Below are 17,796 nucleotides of genomic sequence, written 5' to 3'. Positions count from 1 at the left end.
AGCAATAAACTTTCAATGCGGAGAGAAACTACACTGAGCTCACTGTACAGCGAATTGAGGTCTGGATTCATGAGAACCCTCCTTCAGTTATTGCCACCCCAGGTCTGAAGCAATGGCTGAGTTTCTTTTCGCAAAGACCACGTTAATCTTTGCAGTCTCCGAATCAGTCTCTATTTGCAGGGCCACTTTGTGCTATCCATGACTATCTTCTCCATCATTTGCCCACTCGCGCTGGAGTGCGAGTCGCACTTCATCCATTCTTCATATCGTTGTAGATGTCAATGGAGTGAACATTCAAGCAGTTTTCATGGGAATCTGAATTGTGTAGCTGAATCCGCGCGGAAATTGTGGATGTGATTTGATTGCTTGAAGGCACTGGTAGCAGCTCCAATGAGGTATCCACTGAACAGATAAATAAAATAAATTTCTTCAATAAAAAGAGACGCATACTGAAACTAATCATGGTTTCTGTGCTCCTTGCTTGCCTACATGCTCTGGAAAATATTATGAACCAAACCGATGAGCTCTTTCTATTGTATGAGATTCAACACCAGATTTAATGACAGAAAGTGGACACTATGGTCTCAGATAGCTCCCTCACTATTCCCAACTGCTGTGTCTCGTTAACTCTCCTTAATGAGTTCGTTTATGAGTTCGTGGCATAGGTAAACCTGGCTAGTGTGAGAGAGATTGTCGCTTGACCGAGATTTAATGAGAATGAGAAGCTTTTTCCGAAGCAATTGTTGGCTTCTGATGGGCTTCGTTACGTGAGCTCAGATGCTAGTTGAAATTTTCCAACTTTTGCCATCACTCGCTCAAAACCTGCTCCTCGTCATCTGCTGTAAACATTCGATTTCCTTCCACTGCAGTCACTGTTTAACGCAATGAATGGAACAGTGGAGCAGGGCTAGCTTCTAGTCAATAGTGCAAGGAGAGGTGAAGACGAAATCAGTTATATCAGCATTTGATATTTTCTTTTCTGTGGACTTTTCACTTTGGTCTACACGTGAAGGCGATCTGTGAATTCATTAAGAATGTAGAGGTTGTCTCCAAGTCAAGCGCGTAGAAAAGTTCCCGGGACGAAGAGTTGCTTCGAATCGAAACTTGAAGAGAATAGTATGTTTATTTATTATCCTGATGTGCCCAATTCCCGTGTCAAGCATTGGTTCACGAAAATTTCGACTTCACGGCCTGCTGCTTAGTTGTGGTGTGTCTCATTGTTGATAGGCAGACAATCTTTTGAACATCCCATGTCAGTCTGAAGGACTCATCAGGCCAACTTCTCCCCTCTGAAGGATTCATCGAATTTGCGCCACACTTCGTGCTTTTCATTTCGATCTCTCTTCGATTTTGTCTCGTACATCATATTTGAAGTAATGCAAAAACCTGGCCGCCAATTAATAAAACGCTGCAAGGATATGGACGTGGTATACACCTACTTCCTTTCAATTACACCTGCATTCACTTAAATTCACGGGTGATTCCGAAGATCCATTGATGTAGATGAGCATGATCTAGTGCCCAAACACAACACACGGAACGAGCTATTCAGCGTCGCCTTACATGAAATACAGAAGGTTTAGTCATGCACAGCAAAATATTATCATCAGACCTGCCACCATTTACACGCATATCACCGAAGGAGCAGCGTTGGAAGGTCCCATCCAAATTGAACCAGATCCTCCACAGTTCATCCTTCGTCTGTTTCTTCTTCTTCATCTTCTTCTATGAAACTCAAGAAACGTTCCCATGTTAAGCTGCACCACTGTAACGCGTCTTTGAAGCATGGACCCCATTTCAGCGGAGTCCAGAGGGAGTTGAAACATGCTTCAGGAAAGGAACAAATCTCTATTTGTGCTAGATTATTAATGTTGACTGGAAGAATCAGTGCGGACTTATGATTCAGCTGTTTCGGGTGAGAAGAAACGATTCTTGAACCTTGGAGACTGGAGCTAAGATGTTGAGCTACGACCTGTATCTTGGGTCAAGGCCTTGTAGAATCCCAACACTGACGTGAAGATGGAAACGAAGCTTTTTATTGTTATTCTCGGGTGTCGCTGCCATTGACCTTAACACAGGCAAAGCACCCTGCAAAGCTACGGCAAGCGCAAGCAGCAGGATGGGGATGATGTGGTGATCCGGAACGGGTCCAAGTGCGATGGGTGGTGTGCAGCCGAGCACCATCCGAAAAACATGACCAACAGATTCATCTTGTCTTTTCACTGTAGCTTCGGGAGGATCCATGATTCGGATAATTCCACGGCAGGTTGGGGCTACACCACTGAAAAAGGTGGGGAAGAGATATACCCCACAGACCAACTATTTTCAACGCAAAGCACATCAAATCACCCACACCCGATTCTGAAACCTCCATCTCGCTCTCAGCTCGCAAATTTACACCATGCCAATCATGAGTTTTTTTTAGATTTTTTTAAATTTTTCTGTCTAGTAGGCGTGAAGATGATGCGTTATGGCGTCCGCTTTACACCAACAAAGGAACTTTTGTCCTTCATTTACCGAGTCGATTATCTGAGGCCACAGTGTTCCAAGTGGACGAGATCAAGTCTACTAGTCACACATCTGCACGCTTCGAAAGTAAATGGCCTCGATTTCGCTCAGACTGTGATCGACATCCACTTCTCCCACATCGAGCACCTTCCGATCGTTTCAGCCCCAGGTTCTGTTGTTGTTGTTGTTGATGATGTTGGTGCATCTAGACGTGCAACCTACAAGGGGCAGAAGACAGTAGACAGAACACCTGCTCTTCACGGTGTTGTGATGTGATTCTGAGATTGTCGAGCACACTGCACACATGGCCCCACCTCCAGAAAACAAAAAACAAATAATAATAATAATAATAATAATTTTATTATATATAAAAATAAAAATAAAAGCCACAAAGCAAGCATGGTTTTCGTGCTCGACGCATCGTGGATCTTCTTCTTCTTCTTCTTCCTCCTCTTCCTCTTCGTCTTCTTCAAGCTTTGACTGCTTCGCCTGCACCGCAAAAGCTCACATTGATCCCGCATCGACGGCATTGCCGAGCATGTGTTTTGTTACATCGGCCATGATGTGTGAGCTCTGTGTTTTTTTTCGCACAAGATTGTACAGAATGAGAAGCTTACCCTTGTTATGCTTTGGGTTTTTTCAGTGATGAAAATCAACGACGACAACATGTTTTCGTTGGCTGTTTCATGGTTATCCACCTCCCATCCATGGTGCCTTTTAGTACTATAGTAAATTTGTTTGAGTAGATTTATGTATGAAGAATTTAAAACCATGTGGTTTTTACGCAGCACTTAGATTGATTCTTTAGTGGGATTTTCTTTCTTTCAGCTTCTGATTCTTCTTTTTGGATTTGGGGGAGTAACTAAGAAATTTTGGGGGAGTGGTAGTGTGGTTTACTTTTGTGGTGAATCATTTTCAGAACCTTTTTCAACAACTGAAAAAGCAGTGAATGTTGATAGAATGGGACCTTTTTATCACTGACCCAAAGAGAGCTTATGCTTCTTTGGATTAATCTAAGAGGGCCACCTATGACAATTTGGGTGCACCAGTCATGAATGAATGAATGAATGAATATATATATATATATATATATATATAAACATACTTACACAGCTATACTAGCTTTGTGTTTGTGAGTCATTGCTTTTCTTTTGGAGCATCAATTTAGTATTAACTTAGATGTGAATATTATTTGTAGTAGTACTCGCAGAATTCTCTTTCTTATTTCAAAATGTGACTGCTTGAAAAGATGTAGTTTTTATTGATAATAGTGTGTGAATTGTTGATTAAAAAGATTTAATGTGAGTTTTGCAGTGTATGTTTATGTGCAACATAATGTGTATTTTTTAAAGTATATTTTTTGAAGAATTTTTAAATTTTTAAAAAACATATTACAATAAGAAATATCTGAGAATTTTAGTACTATAGTTGATTAAGAATTTTTTTTGAATTGACAACTTTGTTAAAAAAGAATCTCTTTATTTAATAAAAAATTTTAGCAATGGAGACAAAAAGAATTTTAAATATGCCGTTATGTAGTAGTCTTTATTCTTTTAATTATTAAATACAGAGACTATTAGACATCACATATAGTTTTATTTTTTAAAATTTTGACAATGTGCAAATAAACACATTACTATTTTAATACAAAAGTTACTAGCATGGACATCCCTTGTTCTTTTGTTGTAGCAAGCTTTACATGTTCAAGTTCAACATGCCCAAAAACAATTGCATAAATAAACACCAAAGAATCTACAATATCACAAGAGTGAAAAATAAATTAGGCCAATCTCTATAGATAATTTTGCTACATCTTGTTATATATTTTTTTGCTTTGTCTTTGACTTTGACAAATCATAAACAATTTAAGGTATAAACAAGATTCTGGAATAATTCTGGAATATAAGTGTCTTCTTTGACAAGTGTTGCTAATGCATTTGGGTCAAAAGAGCTTTTGTAAGCAAAAAATAGAAATAAAAGAAATTTAACAATATTAAGCAACTCCTCTTTAAATTAATATCATCAACAAACTTCTTCATTGTATTACATACATAATATATTTTAAGTTTATTTTACAATTGCATTCAATTTCTGAGTTATACAACATCTTTGTATTTTAGACATCTATACTTCACTATAAAGCTTTAATTTAAAAAGACCATTAAAAAATAACATGTAGATTCTCAAAATTTAATAATATGTTGGAAAATTTGTAAATTCTTTTATCTCAAGTAATGTGTGTAATGTAGAAGAGCTATTCCAACAAATATACATATATATATATATATATATATATATATATATTAAAATACTGGATTTTTTTTATTTATCTACAAAAATTATGGTCAAATATAACAATATACCATTAAATATATTTGAATATAATTTTTTTTAAGTTCTTAGAGTTTTTTGGTGTATTTAATTCATGTATTTGATACAAGCATGTTTTAAACTTTAAGTTCTTATTTATTATATAAAAAAACTAAGGCATGACATAAAGACCTAAAAAAGCCTTATTGGCCAAACATGGATGAGCATGGATGAATAAGAGAATAGATGGATGGCAATGCTAGAGAATGCACTATCTACTGGCACGGATTTTTACTAGTAGTTAAAATAGCTTTAAAATCATATATCTTGACAATTTATTTTCAAAATATTTTTTAAAAAAAATTATTTATTAGAATTTCAAAACTAATTTTTTTTTTCTATAAATCATAACATTTGACTTTTTAATGATATTTTGATTACAATTTTATAAATATTTGAAAATGGTCATTTTAATTTCTAAAATAATAAATTTATATTATATATTATAATATAATAAAAATAATATAATATCTCTAATATTATGAATTTAATTTTTATTTTTTAATTAATTTTTATTTTATTACTACCTTGAACTTATAATTTTCAATGACATTGTTTTTTGATACATGTTATTTCAATAGTTACAAACGTGTAAAATAATCATTTAATTTAATATATTTTTCATGATAATATATTATGTAAAAAATAATATATATATATATATATATATATATATATATATTTACATATTTATGTATTTATTATTTTATTAATTTAGTATTAAATATTATTGTACACTCATTATTCAAAATTTTTATACTTCTCAGGTACCTTTTTTTTTAATAGTATTGAAAAAGCTTATTCATGTTTTCTATTGTAGCAAAAACTTGAGCATCAAGTTCAATATTATTATGTCACAGGTAGCATTTGTGAAGCCTTACACATTATTCACTCTCATAGATAGAATGTTGAATATCATTTTTTGTAATAGCTATTAAATATTAAATATTTAAATATATATATATATAGTATTTTAATTTAATATTCAATGTTTACTTAAATTTAGTTACATTAATTTTTTTATTTTTTATTTTCATATTGAGTTTTATTTATCTGAAAGTTTTATTATTTAAATCACGCACATAAATAAATAAAAATTCAAAAACAATCTTACATATTACTACCATAATCAACCTTGTATGATGTATTGAGAAATATACAAAGAAGGAGTCAGCTTTATTAAGTATAAATATACATATAAGAAAATTTTAATTAAAAAAAAATATATATATATATATATATATATATCATAAGTAGTTATAAAAGATTATGATGTGGTTTTGAGAATAAATATGATAGAGAAACTTATTTGAGACTTCAAAATATTTGAAAAATCTAAAATATAGTATATATATTTATATATGTATATATATATATATATATATATATATATATATATATCAATTATTTTAAAATAAAGTTTTGATTACTCTTTAATTTTTATAATATATTATTTTACATTAAACAATTATATTCTCCTGTTCATTTTCTATATTCTTTTTTTGTTTTATACTTTCTTCTTTTTTAATATTTATCCATCTCACTATACTTATTGTGGATTGTGGTAGTAAGTGTATAATAAACCTATAGCTTTCTCAACACAATGTGAGCATGTTTTTAAAGATATGTCTCACTTGTATTGCTCATGAATTCCATAAAATTCGTTGAGCATGTGAGTTCACACGAAATTGTATAAATCACAATTTTTTTTTTTGCACATTTAAGCAATTAGACCATTTAAATTGCAATTTTTCCAAAGCTTGTACATTCATGAATTTCTATGCCACTGAACATTTGAAAAAATGGATATATAAAAGTTGAAATATTTTTGTTTCTAATCAACATATTTTCTACAAATATCTCATTCTATATATTTTAGTCAAAATAGCTTTCTATATTCAAACTTTGAACTTTCCAAGAAATAGGTGTAAATATTCTATAGTAATAAATAAATAAATAAATGAATTATTTATGTTTACACAGACTAAAGCTAATATTTTTTTAAAGATAACCAATAACTATCCTCTATGTATTCACATGCTTTAAACTACGCTTCTAAGGAATTTTGTATGTTTGAGCAATAAATAAACTTGCAAAGTAATGCAAGTTATACTATAAGCAAATAAATTATACTTGACAGCACTTTCTTGAGCATTTCAACTATCTAAGAATGGTAGAATTACATGCTAAATTGTTCTATGATAATTATAGGTGATTAGTAACTTAAATCTTAAATCAACCCACCTTTACTCTTACCATCCTATTCCACATCCTAACCACCTTACCCATTCACTTCATTCCAACATTTTACTCTCCATGATCATGTTATAAAAAAATAGAAAATCTCAATCAATTTGGCCACCCATTCTGCACTTATGATACAATTGTACATAAAAATAAAAATAAAAATTTCTAAAAATACAAAATTTAGGGATTGGCAAGGAAGGTCGACTTTTGAATTAGTGAAGAATATATGACATGACACAAGATGGTTAGAACAAAAGTGAATCAATTTGACATTTATTTGAATGGATTTGATATAATCCTAATCATACTCAAATTTGAGAATTCTAGAATGATTTTTCTAACTTTTATGACACACAAAGAGATTTGTGAATTTTCTATTGTATTGCTACTGTAAAAAGCTAAATATAAAAGATAAATCATTTATTTAATAAAATTTGATGGATATATTGGTTGAAAAATGTATTCTTGTGGATACAAAGAAAATTCATGTATGTATATATATATATATATATATATATGTGTGTGTGTGTATATATATATATATATATATATGTGTGTGTGTGTATATATATATATATATATATATATGTGTGTGTATATATATATATATATATATATGTGTGTGTGTGTGTGTGTGTATGAATATATATCAAGTTTTAATGTCTATGATGTCATAGAAATAAATTCATTTTGTTACTTTGGGATCACAATACAGAAATGGATAGAACGCACAGTGAAAAAAGCCATTTGTTATCCTTCACTGGACAAATCTGTGAGAATGTTCTGCACATTGAAGAACCAATGGTGTTTGAGCTTTCAAGAGTTTGTGGAAGAAAAAATATATATATATATATATATATATAGTTATAAAAGACTTGTGAAGACATATTATTTGTATATTTTATACACGTTTTAAAATTATCTATGCCTTAAATAAGATTAAATGAATGACAAAATGAAATTCATGCATGAAAATACTATCAAATTAAAATAGAAAATTTTTAAAAAAATTAAAAAATAAACATAAACATATACATAAATTTTCAACTTAGAATTATTCTTAAAATTGTAATAAAAATTTCTCAAAAAAAAAATTTAGAATTAAGTGAACTTTATTTTATTTTATTTTATTTTATTTATTTTTCCTTTATTATGATTGTAAAATTATGTCCATACTTGAGATAGATTGTATATAGGTAAATAGAGATTGTATAAAGTACAAAAAGGCATACAATAGTAATGTAGGGTTTCCTTTTATTTGTAATGCAAATAAAGCTAACATTTTTTTTTTTTTTTTTTTTTTTGTATGTATGAGAATAAAACAGAATATAAAAATATAAAATAAATACATCATACAATACATTTGAAGAGTAAAGACAAGACATTTAAAACTTTATGAATTTTTTTAATTACTCATTCTTGTGATATGAACATAATTCTGCTCATGTATGATAATTTAGTTCTTATATATATATATATATATATATATATTCCATTATTTTATATATTTTCAGATAATAGTGTGTACAATAGTAAGGTTGGATGTGTTGAATAGCACACAGATAAGCTCAAGTGCATGTGTTATGAATTCTACTGTATGAGCATTTTTGGGTGAACAAAAACACGGAATGTGTGTACTGATGAATCAACCTCCACTTGCTTATCAATTTCAATAACAATCATTTAATAACTTATGCAATGTTAATTATAAAAAATAAAAAATAAAAAAGGCAAAGAAAATAGAATAGAATAAAATAAGATCTCTACTGAAAATTTAAGACATGCATTGTTCTTTCAGATTTTATTCCAAATACTTTAATTGATTTTTTTGAGTCCATGATGTATATTGACAAATATTTTGATTGTTTTAAACTCTAAGGTTTTTACATTCTAAGGTTTTTACATTGTAATTACATCTTAATTTTGATATTTATTGTGAATATTATCTAATTCTAATTGAATATATTAACATCTTGTTTCAATCTTTAAAAATTTCATAACCAATCTTAATATTAGCATGTGTTAATCTGTCAAGGTGGCAATCTATAACACAATAACTTACAAAATACTGAAATTTTATGTAAATGATTTGTATTTTACAAAAAAAAATCAAAATTCTTTTTAAACATCAAATTTTTATGGAACATCTATTAAAAGATTTCTCATTTTAATTAGATTCTTTTTATTAAAAGTTTTCTCATTTTAATTAGATAATCTAAAAAGTACCCAAAATCTAAGTAAAATTATCCATAGATAACAATACATAATACCTTACATTAAAGTTATTAACTTAAAAAAGAAAAATCAAAACCCATCACTATAAACTTTTTAATTTTAACACGATTATGATATGATTCAACATTGACACATTACACAATGCATATTTATTTCATAATTCTGAAACTCCATGTAAAAAAAAATTAAGATTTGTTTTTTCTCATGAATCAAAGTATGTAACCCTTCTCAAGCCAATCTTGAACAAGTCAAATTTATGGTGTATAAAATGATATTAAACTACAAATTAGGTTCCAATACTTTTCTGTATGTGCATATATAAATACATATACACACCCACACATATCTATTAAATGCATAAGATAACGAATTCTACACATAACATAAATAACAGGGTGTTCAGTTCTTATAAACTCTACATTCAAACCAATCAAAAAATAGATAAATAAATAAATAAATAAAATCCAGTCATGTCCAATTTTGTTCTAGACTAAAGTTATGTATTTCAAGTGTTACATTACAAGAACAGTTTCACGATCTTTTATGTTTTATTTTCATAGACACACAATCGCATGTTGATATTCACAATAACATGAGTAATTTGTTTTTAGAAGAGTGACATCATCATAAGTTAATCACAACACGAAAAGGGAAGGGGGAGGGGGGGACCCACAAAGAATCTTTTTTTTTTCTCTCTCTCTCTCTCAACTATTATTAATATTAAACTCATGTTGTTTGACTTAAGAAAATGTTTCCGACTTCCAGATACAGTCTATTTTAAACCCAATTCACTTAAAACTTCGGTTCTTCTCTTAAAAGCAACAATCTCAACATAAAGTAAAAACAAAACTTTCCGCCACGTGGCAGTCAAATGTCCAACTCACCACAATACCTCACCACTGCTTCGATCGAACTAATTCACGACACTTGGCATGCAAAAGTAGGTCATCCTCCACGAATGACAAGTCCCATCCTCATCCATCCATCAATTCATCTATCCAGCCAGACCACATAACGAACATGACTCGGCGACCAACGAACGAACAGGCGCCGTGAACGAACACTGGGACCGTCCGTCCGTGGGGGGGGGGGTGTGTGCGGGATACAAAGAGGGAAGGAGGGCGGGCTTAGTGGTTCGGAGAGACTCGCAGCAAGCGAGCGAGTGTGAGAGCGAGAGAGAGAGATTTGCATTCGTTGAGTGATTTTCGTGAAGGGGGATCGAATCCGGCATTGCGCTTAACAAACGGGCCCCGCTCCACGTTGCGACTCAGGTGCGGATTCCCTCAGATTGTCTCTCAGATTTTTGCGCTGTGGGTCGGACGTGGCATTTGGCGTGTTTCTAGGTTTATTGCGGTGGGACGGAGTTGGAATTGGGGGGTTGAAGCGGTGTGTGTGAATGTACTCCGGTGGTGCCCTGCTGCTGCTCCGTGGGAAATAAAAAAACACTGGGTTGTTGAGAGTGAGCGAGCGAGCGAGCGGGTTTTTTCTTTCCTGTTTTGGGGCCCTTCTTAGAGGTGGCGTTGATGGATTGGTGGTCCTTTGTTTAGTTGGGTATGTAATTCTTTTTGCCTTGTGGATGAGAGGTGGCGTGTTTGATGATATTGTAGGGTGTTTTGCTGGGATGGGTAATTCTTACGTTCGTGGAGAAGAGAATTTTTGTACAGTGTCGTGGAGTTTGCAGTGAGTTGTGAAGATTGACGTTTTGTTGACCCTGTCAGGGTGACGAGTCGGAGTGGTTAGATTCGGTTGGAGGTTCTACGTTTGAAATTGTTCGAGGGAATATCTCATCTTCTGTTGCGTTGGAATTTTCCCGGTTGTTTCAGTTTGCAAAGGGTTTTATGTGCTTATGACGTTTCGAACCAAGGGATCTTGGACTAGAAGTGAAGATAAAGCTTACACTTCGTGGTCTATTTCTGTATAATCATTATCAGCGCCTTGTGTGAGAAGAAACAGGAGAGTTGCTTCTACACAGAAACAGGAAGTGGAATAGCTAGGAGAAGCTCCCAGACGTAGACGCTCAAGCGAAAAAAGTGAAGAATTAGAAGATGAAGAAAGTTCGTGACAGATTGTTCATAGGCAACATTAAGGATGCTGCCGAAGTACTGACATCATCACATCCGCCTGTTACGCACATGTTGTCCCTGATAACGCCGAACATGGACCCGCTGGAGTTCAAGCAACCCGCCTCAGACGAAGACAGCCCTAGGGTTCTCAATGTTGCAAACGTTGAGGTTGACAAGCTCGAGAGGAAGATTGTTCCCATCCGTGACATCGAATCACAGAATTTGTTGGATCATCTCGAGGGATGTCTTGAGTTCATTGAGAATGGCAGGAGTAATGGCAGTGTTCTTGTTCATTGTGTTGCCGGAGTCTCTCGTAGGCAAGTGCTTAAACCCATTTCTTCGTTTACGTTTGTGGAATCCTCGCATATTTATGTGGGATTATCTTTGTGGATCAAGGGATTTTATGCGTCGAGAGGTTCTCCACTTGATACGTTCCTACTGGTCTTCGTGGAACTTGGTGATATTCATAGCAAGAGAATCGTTATCTTGTAGGTAGATGGACTGCTCAATTGAGCTCCTCTGGCGTCGAACATGCTTGAAGCTATTTGTGAATCCTGTGTTGCAAACCTTTCAACATAGTGCTGTTCTTAAATTGTGCAGTGCGGCTGTCATTACAGCGTATCTGATGCGCTTGGAACGCCTCACAGTAGATGGTTCGCTTCTTTAAACTGTTTTTTACTTTTTCTTTTCCAGATCACTGTTTAAGTTGTGATTTCAGTTGTTGGAACCGATATTGAAGCTTTTACGGGTAGATCAGTGGGAAATCTGCCCTACTCATGTCACAATACCTTGCACCGATTTTATTTTATATATATATATATATATTTGTGTGTGTGTGTGTGTGAAATAATCTCGACGTGCAACTTTCTGATTGTTCCTTACCTCTCGCGGTGTATTGATTTTTTGTTTGTTTGTTTGTTTGTTTGTTTTTTTTTTTTTTTTTTCTTCTTGTTACGCAGAAGCATCAGCATCCTTACAGCAAGTGAGCAGTAAAGTCTACCCAAATTATGGGTTTATGCAGCAGGTATTTCACAGACCTTGTGGTGCTTAGCCTATGATACTTGTTGGATGCATGTTTTTCTGCTCTTAGTATTTATTTGCATGACTTGTTTGATTGATATTCTGGTACATTGAAAATTCGACCTTGGACGTGATGCAATTTCCTGCAGCTTCTTAATCTGTAAAATTTGAGTAGCATTACTCATTTGATTCGATTGTCTCTTGCAGTTGCAACTATTTGAGGAAATGGGCTACGTTGTGGACAGGAAGAACTTGTCTTTCAAGAAATTCCATCTTGAAAATCTCGGTAAGCATGTCTAATCATTTAATAGTGAAAGCTAGGAGCTTCACTTAGCATGGAGCAAGATATTAATAGGATTTTTGCGATCCAGACGAAGCCTTTTGGAGGGGGGAGAAGATCGAAAACTCTCGTTATGCTGCTGATCCCGCGGTCAACTCAAATAAGTTTGAGGAAGATGTTGGGGTGTCTTCTTCACAGGCCAGTGCGCAATATTCTTGCAAAAAGTGCAAGCGAGTGGTGGCCTGTCAGGAGAATGTGATTCCTCACGAACCCGTTTCTGGTGAGAGCTCTTTCAGGTGGAGACGGCGTGATGTTCGGCGTTGGGGTGGAGAGCACGATGATCCAGCATGTACATCCATTTTTGTTGAGCCCATGCAATGGATGAACCTAGGTAAAGCAGTTTTTATTGTTATCCTTTTTGTTTATAGGAACTTTGTCGAGTCTTAATCAGACTGATGGTAAACAGTGTTGTTAATTTGTTTGCTGGTAGCAGGCGTGAAATTTGTTACTTCAGAGTTTTTGTTATGTTGTGCTTGTAAGAAGTAAGTGTATGCTGTTTTGTTCTGATTTTCACTATGTTGGCAAAACATAAACTGAAGACGGAGATGGATTGCACGAAGGAAAGCTTCAATGTTTGAATTGTGAGTCAAGATTGGGAAGTTTCAACTGGGCTGGTATTCCATGCAGCTGCGGTAAACGTGTTACGCCAGCTTTTCAGCTGCACAAATGCCATATAGATTCATCTCTCACGTAAGCTTTCCCATTTTCATCTACATTTTATTATATATAATTAAATGGAGAAATGAAAAGAAAAAGAAGAAAAGATGTGTGGATTGCCCATGACATGCTCAGAGTACAGGTTAATCTTAAAGGTTAAAAAATAGGGTCAAATATTATATTTTCATATTGAAATGCTTCTACCAGTGATTGTAGCCTGTAGTCTTTAAAAATCACTTCAATATCGTTTCATTGTCATGCATGATTCAGGGTCAAAACAGACTCGTCAGGTGCAGAACCGATGCGATACTCTCATGCCTCGGATTCCAATACTTTCACTCCAACCCGCCTCTGTGGGCACCTATTAGTTTAAGAGGTTGGTCTCATCAACAAGTGAAGTTCGCATCAAGGACCAAGAAAATTTCCTTAGGTTTATGAAACGAAGTGGCAACATGGAAGAAAAGATGTATACCTCTGCAGCTTTTCCCATGTTAGTAGGCAGTTGTAGTTTTGCTCGCTGCCACCAAATATCAAGTAGTCTCTTTGAGATGGCAGGAGAATGTTTGCGTGTGGATTGTGAGTGAGTCGATAGTTTTGCCCCAACCACCGTGGTCAGCACTGTAAATCCCCAAACAAATTCACTTAGTGTTACGATACCTTGCAGACTCTCCATAGCTATTACCTTTTGTACAAAACGGATGGTTCAAGTTATGTTAATATATGCTCAAGTTTGCCAAAAAGTGTGCAAGCTTGCTTTTCTTTCACCCAGTTGTGCGTGTATGGAGTCATGTGTAGGATACGTTCAACTATTGATGATTTCATACATTTCTTTTGAGGTTCAAAGTGAACCATCTTTCAGTTCGTGCTTGGATCACGTAGCCGTCTCACCCAGAAGCCCAGGCCAGTGACTGCAGGTTTCACGCTTTCAGCTTAATGATCATGCCAGGCCGACCTTTTTGCTCGGAGTTAAATTTTTTTGCATGTCTCCAGATTTACTTCACTGGGTGGCAGTCAACATGCCAGCTGACAGGGTCCAGACATTTGGGTTGCTTCGGTCACAAACTCTAGCTCAGAGTCCGAATGGTTCAAGGTTGATGTGAGGATGTTGACCCAAGATAAAGTGGAGACTTGTTTCTGTTGACGTGGAAAACTCTTCTCTTAAACTAGAAGTTACCTAAATAAAGCAGATGTAGAAGAAAGAATGAAAGAGAGAAAGAAAAACTCGGAATGGTCTCACAAGATGTTAATGATAAATAAGTGTTTTTCAACTTTGCTGGAAGTTGTGAAGGGTAACTGGAATTATTTGTTGAACAGCTCTTTGTTTTTCTTGCAGGCAGTATGAGTGGTGTGAATCTTAGGTATACGGTGGGTAGTTCGAATTGTGAGTTCAGCCCACATTATTTTTAGGAATTTCTATTGTGAGAATGTCAAAATGAGCTATTATCTTAATTAGATTATTTTCCCAAAAATGTGGTTATGTGAATGCCTGAAACTAGCATTTTGTAAATTTCCATTAAAAAAAGTATTCATTCTATTTAAAATAAGGGAACATTAAATTGATCCCCCTAAATCTTAAATTGATCACCATGGCACCACAAACACTTGGAGTCCAAACATCCAATGTTCCTCATGACCATTGTGAATAGTATACATAAGGTGTGAATAGTATACATAAGGTACTAGCATCCCACCAAGAAGAGGACATCTAAAGTTGTTTGCTTGAATTAATGGACAAATCACTTAGGTTGAAAAACCATCTAGCTAGGAAGAGCTTTGTGGTGATTTCAAATTACAAAGTCATGTGGTGAGTTGATTTAAAATTTAGGTGGGTTGAATTAATATTATCCTAAAATAAATTGTTGTATACAAGTTGATTTACATAAGTTGTATAACTTTTGGTGGAAAGACCATTAGAAACATGAATTTTAATTTTCAATAAATGAAGCAGCATATTTATTATGCAAGTAAAATTTGTTTATTCACACACATGCATTTGATAATTTAGTTCGATTTTTTAAATAAAACACAATCTAATGTCTTTTTCTAGCATTGAAATTTGTTAATGTTGTTGTGTTGTGGTTCAGCTACCATGTGAAAATAATGCATATACACATCTAATATATAATTTATTATATAATGTAGTGAAAGCCATGTTATTAGATTCTAGTTGGTTACAAAATGTGATTGGATTAATACTTTGAAGTGGTTAGTTTAAAATGACTATTATTGAAGTTGATTTTATATTGATAATAGTTTTATATATTTAGAGCCACCTTTATTAGACATTGGTGATTCTTAAAATTTTGTTTTATTTCTTTTATTTGGTATTTAGAACATACATTATGTAAATCTTGTAAGAAAAAGGGTTGGAGAGGGATTTTGGTAGCAAAAAAGGTAGTTAAGGCATCTATATGGATGAATGGAGATGGATGTTAAAAATCTCCATTGCTATTGACCAAAAGGCATGCCCAATGGGCTTCAAGGAAGTTGCCCGAGGCCTTTTTAGGAATTAGGGTTATTTTTTTCAGGCCATTCGAACTTGGGAGGCTAGGATCAGAATTTTAGATTTTTGGCTATGGTTTTGGTGCAAATTTTGTGTGATTTGGAGTTTTTATGAAAGAGATATAGGCACTCAAAGTTAAGGTGTTGGTTTTATACCTATTGTCACTCTTTTGGACATAATGCACACATACAAAAAGAAATAAAGAATCAATGATTGGGGTTAAAGATAGCACTTTCTTGGCTATATTTTTATATATATTATTTGATGAATTCTAAGCTAGAATGAAGGAGATATAAAAAGTTGAAGTCAACACTTGCAATCTAAGGGCAATAAGTGACCCAATTTTCTAGTGGTTGTGTTTTGAGCTATATCTTGAGCAATTTGATAAGATTTTGACTAAACATTTTGAAAAATGTGCATTATAATGTTACTAAACTATATATACAAATTTTGTGGAATTTGGATTTTAGATTTTTGAGATATGAAGAAAATAGTATTTATGTACTTGTAAATTAGGGTTTAAAGTACTTGTTAGGATTTCTAAATTTTCAAATTTTTTGCAATAGATTTATGTTTTTTTTTTTTTTTTTTTTTTTTTTTTTTTTTAAAAAAAACTTAAGGATAAAGTCTATATTATCTATAAATTTTAGAAAAATTGAATGGATAGATTAAGAGATATGAATTTCTAAAGTTTGGAGACAAACAAATCTTTTGGGGGAGAAAAATATTTTAAAGGATTTTACTACAATTTGGGCATTTTATATAAATTAAAGGGAGTTTTGGAAGCTAAGACTTTACATACATATTAGAAATAGAGATGTGGAGCTATGAAAAAATTATGGTATAAAGATGGATTTTTGTAAGGAGATTATAGGTTTTCTTTGAGCTTATTCAAAATCAGCCTTACTTACAAATGATTAGTTATGACTTAGCATAGCAAAGGATGTTAGGGCATTTCTAGATGCTTTAGAAAGTCTTATATATAAAGCTTCTTAAATATAAAATATTTTTTTGATAAAATATTTTTTTGATTAAATATTTTTTTGATAAAATATTTTTTTGATAAAATATCTTTTGATATTATTATATTTATTTGACTCTATAATAAGTATACATCACTTATTGGTACTTTTCCAATAAATTAAAGCTAAACTTTCTACAGCTAGGTATCCAATGTATTTTTACATAGAAAATCAAGCTATACAATAACGTTTTATAATTTATTGAGTATTTTATACAACACCTTTTTTTATATTTTAATCTTTTACTTTTGCATCTACAGTAAAGAAATGGTCTAATTTTTTTATTATTATGACAAACTTAATAAAGAGTTATTTATTTATCTTATTTTTATATGATGTAAACTTTAATTTTTTAATATTACTTTTTTTTCTTTTTTTCTTATAGAAATCTATATTATTCTTTAAAAAAATTAATTTAAAATACACATCATTGAATATAATTTAAAAGAAAAAACATACAAGTAGAAAAGAAAAGAAAAGAAAAATCATTCTTTTAAGTTATACTAATTAAATAATTTAAATTAATATATAACATAATTTTAAATATAAAAATTATCATAAAATTTATGATAAATCTATAAAAATATTATATATATATATATATATATATATATATATATATCTATTATATAAAATACATTAAAGAAGCTATAAATAAATTAGATAAATCAAAGAGACAAATTTGTTTTCCAATTGGCTGTCTTAATAAGCATGTCCTAGATAAGCTCCATGCACAATGTACCAGAATAGTCACTATTAGCAGAAAGGCTCTTTAATATAGTACATAGTGATGGAACTTTTTGTCACTATCAGTCATGACCAAGAACTTGA

General features: G+C 32.5%; 1 protein-coding gene across 4 annotated transcripts; it reads left to right on the top strand.

Moving 5' to 3' along the window:
- The first annotated feature begins 10,509 nt into the window (after nucleotides 1–10,509).
- Nucleotides 10,510–14,204, top strand: LOC112273543 (uncharacterized). 4 transcript variants are annotated; one of them, XM_024502452.3, is made up of 8 exons: nucleotides 10,510–10,631; nucleotides 11,314–11,740; nucleotides 12,024–12,076; nucleotides 12,383–12,447; nucleotides 12,651–12,729; nucleotides 12,815–13,114; nucleotides 13,323–13,473; nucleotides 13,711–14,204. In XM_024502452.3, exons 2-8 carry the CDS (start codon nucleotides 11,406–11,408, stop codon nucleotides 13,811–13,813), a joined length of 1,086 nt encoding a protein of 361 aa, XP_024358220.1. In that variant the 5' UTR covers nucleotides 10,510–10,631; nucleotides 11,314–11,405; the 3' UTR covers nucleotides 13,814–14,204. The 4 variants fall into 4 exon arrangements, with proteins under 4 accessions (XP_024358220.1, XP_024358218.1, XP_024358221.1 ...); XM_024502450.3 differs by having other exon boundaries at nucleotides 11,308–11,740; XM_024502453.3 differs by having other exon boundaries at nucleotides 11,292–11,740.
- Nucleotides 14,205–17,796: the final 3,592 nt, after the last annotated feature.

This window comes from Physcomitrium patens, chromosome 20 (genome assembly GCF_059467195.1).
Source record: "Physcomitrium patens ecotype Gransden chromosome 20, ASM5946719v1, whole genome shotgun sequence".
NCBI classification, from domain to species: domain Eukaryota; kingdom Viridiplantae; phylum Streptophyta; class Bryopsida; order Funariales; family Funariaceae; genus Physcomitrium; species Physcomitrium patens.
The sequence above is the reverse complement of the archived record's forward strand: the minus strand, read 5'-3'. Positions and strand labels throughout refer to the sequence as shown.